The sequence below is a fragment of the Anneissia japonica genome, unplaced genomic scaffold, assembly GCF_011630105.1.
Source record: "Anneissia japonica isolate Jap-2015-1 unplaced genomic scaffold, ASM1163010v1 scaffold287754_len4335492_cov202, whole genome shotgun sequence".
Classification (NCBI taxonomy): Eukaryota; Metazoa; Echinodermata; class Crinoidea; order Comatulida; family Comatulidae; genus Anneissia; species Anneissia japonica.
The window spans coordinates 308,226-318,196 of record NW_022705543.1 but is presented as its reverse complement, the minus strand read 5'-3'; the positions used below and the strand labels follow the sequence as shown (position 1 = coordinate 318,196).

Here is a 9,971-nt window from a genome sequence, read left to right as displayed (position 1 = left end):
ATAATAATAATAATAATAATAATAATAATAATAATAATAATAATAATAATAATAATAATAATTCAATGAGACTAATTAAAAATAATTTGCGTTCTGTTATGACAAATTCTCATTTAGATAGCCTCATGATGGTTGGAATACATCGTGATAAGTGAGGCAACCTCGACCATGACAACATGGTTGACAGATTTCATGCAAAATTTCCAAAATATAGAATTTCACTTTCAAGAATGAGGATTTGAAAATAAATTAGATGGTTACATTGCATACTCTTTGTTTCTTACTTTATTCAAAATGTTTTGGTTTTGGAAGCTGATTTCAACATTAGAAAGCATAGCCTACATGAAGTCATATTATAGTAACTCGATGCCTATCAAATAAGTAATAAAAATTCGCCATAATACATCAAATATCCGTGGCTTCCAGGAGGCTTCGCCCCCTGGACCCCCACCTGGGGCCCTAGGCGGCCCCCGGCCCCAGCCAAGTGAGACTGGATTCGCTCCACTAGCCCCCCCCCCCGTCGGGGCCTTTAGCCCCTCCGTCGGGCAGGTCCTGGCGCCACCACTGTGCACAACTCTTGTTGAACATCATAAAAACCGATATCCACTCAACTTGAAACAGTTGTGTAGGTGTGTGTCCCTTATTATGTAGGTTCATTAACATTGCTATCTTGTATCTGGTGGTACCCCGTCGAATTATGAAGGCATTTTTATTGCTCGTATCAACAAATGAATTTTAAAAAAATATACCAGAAGGGTTAATCTGGCGCGTAGGTGGTGGCCTCGATTAACTTTGATCTAAGGACGTATTCATTGTGTCGTTTCAACAAATAAAGGTTTTTTTTTTAACAATCAAGAGGTTAATCCAAATAAAATGTGGTAGGGCTTGATTAACCTTTATTAACCTGTAGAATGAAACAGGGTCATGATTTGCACCCTTGTTCTTGTTAAGGAGATTTTTTAACTTTATAATGATTTTTTACTATATTATTTTAACATCAGTTCTCATTATGCCAAACAAACATAGGAAGATTTTTTTAAACTTGCTGTAGGGGTCAAGATAGGAGCGTCCACGTCCGTGGGAAGCTAATCTAACCACCAAAACAAGAAAAAAATACAACATCAGGCTACTTGGGCATGCTAAGATGGCGCGCTAAGAAAAAATGCTGTATTTGTTGTTGTTACGTGATCAATTTCCAACAAGACACAAAATCCACTTTTCAATAATTTACAGTTCTTTAAAATTCTGAAATTTATATACCAGTCAATTTAACGATTAGGCCAAAAAGTGATCCAAACAGTTATAAAGTCATAATAAAATAGGTTTGTCTTTGTGAAACACAGACCAGTTTAAAAAAAATACCAAAATTAGCATTTTTATGTAAAGAACCGACATGTTTTGCCCAGGGGTGGCGCCAAAGTTTGCCCGACTGGGGGTCCGATGACTCCGACGTGGGGGCGGGGTTGTTCCTCGAGGAGAACGTAAGTGGGCGTGGTCGGGCGTCGTTCAAAATCTCTCACTGATAACACCAGGGGGCGGGGTGGTGCCAAAGTTTGTCCGACTGGGGTCCGATGACACCGACGTGGGGGTGGGGGTGTTCCTCGAGGAGAACGTAAGTGGTCGTGGTCGGGCGTCGCTCAATATCTCTCAGTGATACCCAGTGGCGTAACGCCTATGCGCTCTCATGCGGCGGTCCGCAGAGCCCTCGAATTTAAGGGGCCCCAAAGGGGCCCTACCCATAGGTTCCTCGATCTAGCACCCTGACCAAAAAGGACTTTGTTGATAAATAACACCATAATGTGTCTCTGATTTCGACTGTAAGGCATATATCATATTATAACAATATGACCCCACCAAATTTGTCACAAAAAAAAATTAAAAATGGAGATAAAAAGAAAATTATATCTACAATTTTAAGTCTAAGAGTGCCATTTCCGGCCATCATAGACGTGCCATAATAATACATTTTCTTTTCTCTTCCCCACAAGGACAACAGCATAAGTGTGTCTGAAATCGACTGTAGGACATTATGTGGGGCTGGAGATAAAAAATATATATAGTCACAATTTTATGTCTGTGAAGTGCCATTTCCATAAATTTTCTTACCTCAGCCCCAACCATGGTGGGTCTGAGGTGGTATAGACTCAACTGTGAAAGTCCCTCCCTGGCCTCAATTTTCTGGATCCATATTATATCATTTATTCGTCGTTAAAAACATTTAGAATAACAATGCACATCTAAAATCCAACGATGAAATTGGTGACCGGGGCCCAAAAAGGGCCCCCAGTTTAAGAAATACACAGGGCCCCGACCCAATCGTTACGCCACTGGTGATATCAAGGGGGCGCATCCCCCGGAAACTACCGGTAACAATTGCAAAGCCTTATTTTAACGCCACCCCTGGTTTTTCCTGATTAAATCCGGGATCTTTATTACCGTATTGGAAGGCGAGCATTTTAAGCCAAACCTTAGGCCTACTTCCACAGACTATTTGACTAAATAGGCCTAACAATTATTAATTATATTTTTCTACAGTTTTGCTAATCTACTAGGCGTAACCATGATATTCGCCATAATAATATTATTTTTTACTTAAAATCAAATGAAATGATATACCAAAACAAAATATTCAATAGTGAAATTAGTAAAGTAAATCATGAATTATGTCATCCTCATCACGGTACCGAGTCATAGGACCAGGACGAAAAGTAATCATAAAACGGAAATCGTTGGAACAGTTTATGATAGTGACTGTCGCATGACTTCACTTCGCAGATATAGCCGATTGAATCTACACATTCATTTTTAACCTGATTGTCCTCAATGTAAACACACTCTGGACCGTCCACCGTTGTCATGTCGGTTAGAGATGGGAACTTAAAAAGATCAAGGTAACGTCCTTCACCGTCTCTGAAACAAGCTTCAATGAAGTACCATCCTATGTCGTATGAAGTCGCCCATGGGAACACGGATAACGCCAGTTGCAAATCTCTGTCGGATCGCGGAATGAATAATCGAGCCACCTCAGTGCCAACAGTATGAACAGCGCAGATGTCGGTGTCATTAGGTCTTAGACTAGTATGCCCGAAAGTGACGATCTTTATACAACGGCTGCCAGGTAGCGCGTACCAAGTCGATGGACAACTACTGTCACACAACAAGAAGACAAACATAAACAATATTGCGCTGGCCTGTAAAATAAATATATAAAAAACATCAAATACATAATAATTTAGGGGAAGGGGGCCCGTCAGGGAAGTTCCCCTCACCCCGTGGGAGAGAAAAACCACAATTCATCGGGGATATAAAAAAAACATTGTATGTATTTTCTATATATTATTAATTAGTAGATTGACGGTTGACGCAGTGGTTACGTTTCGGCCTTTCAAACTAAAAGTCCGAAGTTCGAAACTTCGTTGTGAATTTCGATTGTGTCCTTGGGAAAGGCACATTACGTACCCTACCTGCAAATGGGCACCTGGTAGGATTATGTGGCATTGTGATGTATTAGTCTGTATCGGCAATCAATCGCGACTAAGAATACATCCCAGGAAGTGAAGGAGGTTGCTGATTTTGTGCTGATTTTATTACGCGGATTCAATGACGGGCTATAACAGCATCGACAGCGCCTTCTTGTATACCTTGGCAAAAGGCATGGTATCGGTACATTATTATTATAAACATTTTCAGACTTAATTTGATGAAAGATTGTCATTTAGTTGACTGCACGAAGAGCAATTTATTAGGTTGGGAATGCTCAAACAGTCATTCAAAGCGCTGCCTTAACAGGGATTTCGGCAACTTTACAAGACCATTATTAAACCTACTCTGGAAAACTGCAACAGAGTATGGTATCCGAAAATGTACAAGAAACATGCAGATCTCCTAGAGAAAGTTCAACAACGGGCAACACGACTAATCCCAGAGATTCGGCATTTAAATTATTAGGATAGGCAAATCTTTGCATTTACCAATTTTAGCTTCAGAAGGAGAAAGCGCTGAATTCAATTTTGTTAAAATTGGATTTTATATTCAAAATTGTTAAAAATTGGATATTCTTGCTGACAGCACTTTGTTTGAAATGGATAAGGGTACAAGAACTAACATAAGTTTAAGATTAAAAAGCAACGTTTCATGTGTAGGATCACCAGGCAGAATACCTTTTCGATAAGAACCATTAATATTTGGAACTCACTGCCTGCACATGTTGTTGAAGCTACTAGAGTAAACTAGTTCAAATCAGCTTTGGAGAAATTCTCTGGGAACCATCCTCTTATTTGAAGTATTAGCCATATAGAAGAGTTCCAGTGGACGTAATGAGGACCAAATAAAAACATGTTTTAAGTCTACCAAGTCTCATCTCATCGAGGTACACTCGTGGATTACATCTTTTTTCATACAACAGAATGAAAGGAACTTTACGGTGAAGGGCTATGCTTGATGCGATTATTACATCTTGTTCCTATTTGAGCAGTCTTATTATTATTATTATATAAATTTATACGACAACTTACCTTTAACATGGCTAATCAAACAGTTCAGAATTTTTGAACAGGTTTCTTTTTATTCGTATGCCTAACCAGGGAGATGTAAAATCTGTCATCGTATTTACGCAGACTTATTTCGCAGGTTCCTGTGGAATTAGTGTCGTATCTTTCTTCAGAGTTAATTTTGATGACGTATACTACATGCATGAGTAAGTCTGTCTTAATTTACATTGAAAACAAAGAATAACTACTCCTTTATAGTCGGTCAGTCTATTTTCCTTTTTTTTTACCGCAAGTATGTAAATTGGACCGCGAAATCAATGAAATGGTTAACGGGATATTGACTTTGATAGGTTGACGTCTTTTTGTTAGATCATTATTTTGTTGATGTTAGTAGGCCTAGTGCTTTCAACACACAACCACACTTGAATATTACGGAATGAACATGAATCCTTCACGTAGCCCTGTTTATTAAATGCTTTGTAACAAGCAAAAGCAGCTGGTTACTGTAGGTCAGCCTTGTTATACTACGGTCTATCAACACAGGAATGCGTCCGGTCCTTTTCACCTTTTTGATAGAAAATTAACCCATGTGTTAATACTAGAGCAGTCACTCCATAGAATGCATACCTCCACCCTGTGCCAGAATACTATAACAATACGCAGGCCGTGATGATGGGCGAAATACCCTCAATGAAATAATAGAATCGTCTGCCGTATTCATGCATTTTCTTGAGTGCTGCAGCCTATCCTCAAGAAAATAATTAAATCGCCCGCCATATTAAGGTCCATTTATTTTCTTCAGCGCTGCTTGAACACGTGGTGGAAATTCCACTATTTCTTTTATGCTCTAGGGTAATAAATTGAATTTCCGTGACCTTGACCATTGTCCTTTTCTTCCGAAACTTGAAAGGTATTTTTCTTTGATTATGATGTACCATTCCACAAAATTTTATGATCACCCGATTTATTAGTTTGTGTGTATTCTTGCAAACAGACAGACAGCAGTGAATAACCTCCTTGGTGGAGGTAATTTTGTATTTTACTTTAGTTCGGCCTTTAATACAATTCATACACACGTATTAGTTAATAAATTATTTGATATGAATGCTTCATGCTGGTTAATTTCGTTCGTTTTTTGTTTTTTTTTGGTCGGACGCCCCGCTTTCATAAACACCCTCTCGAATAAACACCCCTAAAGCCTCATTTGGAATAAACGCCTCCCTCGAATAAATACCCTGGGCGTTTATTTTTTCCTCAAATAAACGCTCGCCTAAAATGACTGTAAACGTATTTCATGGAAGCAATATCGTTCTAAACACATTCTATAAATATTCTATTCCAGAATAACACATTTTGACGTAATTGTGCGTTGTAGTTCCACATTTACAGTGAAATGGGTAATTTATTTGAGTATGTGACGTATTCATTTTGCACTAAAAATAAACGCCTCCCTCGAACGCCCCCTCAAAAACCCTTCTGAACGTATTGTATCCGCTCAATTCACCACCAGAAGGACCCCACTGGAAACAAGTCTTCGGACTTAGTGGGTAATGATTCTTGGTGTGATTCACTCCAAAATACTCTTATCCTTCTAAGATGATCAAGTGCACTTTTATAATTCCTATATATCCTTGGGTCAGGCGAGCCACAGAACCCCATCCTATCCGAACTATAGGTTTAATGATTGCGTTCATTGGACCTTTCTTAGCTTATAACTTCAGGCTGGAATCTGAAGTCTGGAAATGCTATCGATGTTTTGATTCTGCCCAAATAAAACACGCTATCTGCTAATACACTTTTTTATAAACTCAAAATACAGATGATGAATTACAATTAATCCTTTGTGGAGATCCTGTTCAAATACGGACAGCTCTGACAAAGTGTTTGATAGTTTTTGTACAAGTGCACGGTCTGTATGACACAAACGTTCCGATATAAAACACTCAATTGTTATAAAATTTTTTATTAACTTGTACTGTTGCTTCTTGCATGCTTGCACTTATAAGTATTTTTTAATGATCGCTTCTGTAGATTTGTATTTGTATTTCCATGTTTTTATATTTTGTGTTGCACAGTATTTGTATTGAATATCTGTATATATATATATATATATATATTTATATATATATATATAATTACCTCAAATTCAAGACCACATTTTAAATTACAATCAAACAGATCCAACAACATTTATTAACAATAAATACTCTGTTATTTGAAAGATTTAAATTGAAAATTAACAGTCTATGTATTTCATAAGTTTTTCTTAAGGTTTCTTTTAGTTTATTCTCATTTTTATGTGCATTTTGTTTTTGAAAAAGACTCATGGGCTACTTTCACAAATATGGGATCCATCTGGGCAATCACAATTAATGTTCTTCAATACTATTTTCTAACGGAGACTCCAGATTTTTGTTCCCCCAGCTGTTGGCGACTGATGTTTCCCCGCTTCTGACATATAGACTTTTTCGAAATTGCCGGTTTTGGTTGACGGGTTGGGGTTAAGGTGCGAAAATTTTAGAAAAAAGTATGTACCTCTAGATGGCCGGAAATGACTCTTTTAATTATCATCACATCACAATTATAATCAATACTAAACGCCAACAAATTTTTGATGCTCTTTTATAAGTGATTTTCGGCGATCATAGAGATCTTATTAATCTCTGTGATGCATCATAATAAAAGGAAACTTAATTGTCTTTGATGTATTTACCGTACCTGCTGCATGTGCCGAAAACAATCTTATCTTTACACGCTTTTATTTCCTCATACAGGCACTCAGATCGTGTACAGGTAATTTTTGATATTTGTAAGTAGAGATACCATACGTTGGAAGTATAAACAATGCAATAAGTGCTCAAAAAGAATTTCTTGTAATAAATAACTGTTAATGACTGTTACTCTTATATTTTATAAGTAAATGTTTTTGCAATATATTAAAACGCTTAAATGTTTTTAGATTTTGTATTCCTCTTTGTCATTGCATTCCATATTATTAATCAGCAAAATAAATAAGAAAAGGATTGTTGATACACCATATTCTGAAAACATGGAAGGTGAAAAAAAAATGAGGGATTGGATGGACAGTTTCTACATACAGCAGTTTCACATAGCTGCTTGCGGAACCATTTTCCACCAACGAAGATTAGCCTTTTTCCTGCATCAGTTATCTATTTATTTTTATATCTTGCATAAACACTAGTGGCAAAACAGGAAAAAACAAAAATATACTTTCATGCTCATTACCCATCACCTCCTTATCAGAGTGAGAAAAGGATCCAATATTCCAAAACAACTTATGTACAGTAACTGTGTCTGTAAGCGTTTTCCTTAGGTTGCAGTACCTTCACATTACGTCAATTTACGGTCACCCTAATGGACTTTTCCGGAGTGTCAACTAAACTTGACATGTGACCAATCAGATCAGGCCAGAAATGCTCACTTGTCCAACAAAGTTTACATACATCTACGGGACTTTAGCAACAGCATCCATTAAGATTGATGTCAAGGTATCATCCTCCTCTCTAAAAATTGCTGGTTTGGAGTTGGTACAGACGTGGTCCCTTCTTTAGTAAAAAATTCTGATTGTTGAGTGATGATATGAAGTTCTCAAAGTCGGGAACATTGATATTTGTTTCCTGTAACAAGATATGGAAATATTAAATTAGAAAATACTCTTCAAAAACTCAGAAATGTATCTAGAATTTGGACCGACTAAAATGCACTCTTTGTAAATTTACAGAAGTCTGTACTCTAAAATGATACCACATGGCCTACCTTTGCTAATGTTCGCATCTGTTGGACAGTGAATGTATTGTTACAGGTGCGTTTTGCAAGTTTGTTCATCACAGCAATAAACTTCTTTGCCTAGGACAAGATCACAAATGCATTTAAATTGGTTTAGAATTAGTTGAACAGAATTAGTTGAGTAGTAGCATTACATAATACTACTATATAGTAATAAAAAAGAATTAAAGTGCAGTCATTCTAAAAAATGCATACATCCACACTGTGCCTGAATATTGAATACACTCAGTACTTTTAAAGTTGCCTAAGTCGACTTTGCCCAAGTCAAAATAATTTTTAAGTCGATCTTATTTGACATGCCAAATTGTGTTTTCCATTAATTTTTTTTTGTTTTTTGTAGAACCAGAATTTATATAGTGCCTATCACAATCTGCAGATTATACATTGGCATCTGGTCACTGGATACTGAGCAGATCTGTAGATTGTGCAACTTTCTCTGCTCCTTGGGGAGTATCCCTGGTCATTGCTGCTTGTACGCGCACGACCCATACATTCAATGCCATACCATCCTACCAGGTACCCATTTATACTCCTGGATGAAGAGGGTCAAACGTAAGTAAAGTGCCTTGCCCAAGTACAGAAGCAATGCGACGAGCGTCGATCTCAAACTCCCAATCAGAAGTCCAACACCTTACACGCTGCACCACACGCTCCTACTGGTGTTAATAATAACCTGTAAGTCAAATTTTATCTAAGTCGAACAATTTTTTAATGCCATTTTGAATTTGACTTTAGGCAAGTTCAACTGTACATTTTTTCTTTATATGAAACTGTAACAAATAAGCATTATTTGTTACAGTAATTGCAATTTACAGTATTGTAATTTAAATCAAGATAAAATATTGTAGAAAAATTTAAAAAAAAAGGTTCTCATTTCTGGCATAACAAACCTTTTCCTCCCAGCATGCATTGCCATCACATGTTCAGACAACATACTGTCCATTTGCTCATCTGGTTTGTCCACTAGGATGAAAACTAGGTCAAAACGTGACAACAAAGCACTACCCATCCTAAATATAGGGTAAAAACATTAATATAAAACTTCCATAGTGTCTGTCTTAATCTAAGAAAATTAATAAATTTAATATTTAATTTGACTTTTTTTTCATACTTAAAGCAAGCTTTTATATGTAACAATATAACAATAAGAAAATCCTCACCAAATTAACCGAGGCATAGTACTGCTCCTGTACCCTCAAATTGACTATTAATATACAATACAAATTTCTGTATCATTATAATATTTTTAAAAAATTATTCCTGTATTAAACATATACAAAACAGCAGCCAATGGCCGTAAGTGTTTGTTTAAAAATAATCGATGGATAAAAGTAGAAATACAAAACTATAAATTAAGGAATTATCATAAAATGTTTCGAACTAAGTCAGTAGATAAGTATTAAATTCTATTTATAATTGAAATTTTAGGGTTCTTTTCAGATTTCATCCTAGACAACTTCGCAAATTGAAATAATCAGATGTTTAACACAAAACTTGTTAAATTTGTTGGTCAACATTTTAGAGTATGAAATTGATTAATTGATTCTATATTTCTTACTTGAGATTTTCCGAGACTATTTTGGCTTTGTTATAGTGACCTCCGACTGGGTTTGCAGCTGCTAGAATAGCAGCCCTAGCTGGTAGATTGCATACTATTCCCGCTTTAGCCAAACT

At 36.5% G+C, this 9,971-nt stretch overlaps 1 protein-coding gene across 1 annotated transcript in view; it reads right to left on the bottom strand.

The window, feature by feature from the left end:
* Positions 1–6,647: 6,647 nt before the first annotated feature.
* LOC117105697 (DNA helicase MCM8-like) overlaps positions 6,648–9,971 on the bottom strand; it is an 8,289-nt gene continuing 4,965 nt past the window's right edge. Inside the window, exons 5-8 of the mRNA XM_033246926.1 lie at positions 9,856–9,971; positions 9,188–9,307; positions 8,268–8,357; positions 6,648–8,128 (exon numbers count right to left, since the gene is read on the bottom strand). The exon at positions 9,856–9,971 is cut by the window's right edge and continues 15 nt beyond it. Coding sequence (XP_033102817.1) covers positions 8,336–8,357; positions 9,188–9,307; positions 9,856–9,971 — 258 coding nt within the window. The 3' untranslated portion in view covers positions 6,648–8,128; positions 8,268–8,335. The remainder of the gene's footprint in view (positions 8,129–8,267; positions 8,358–9,187; positions 9,308–9,855) is intronic.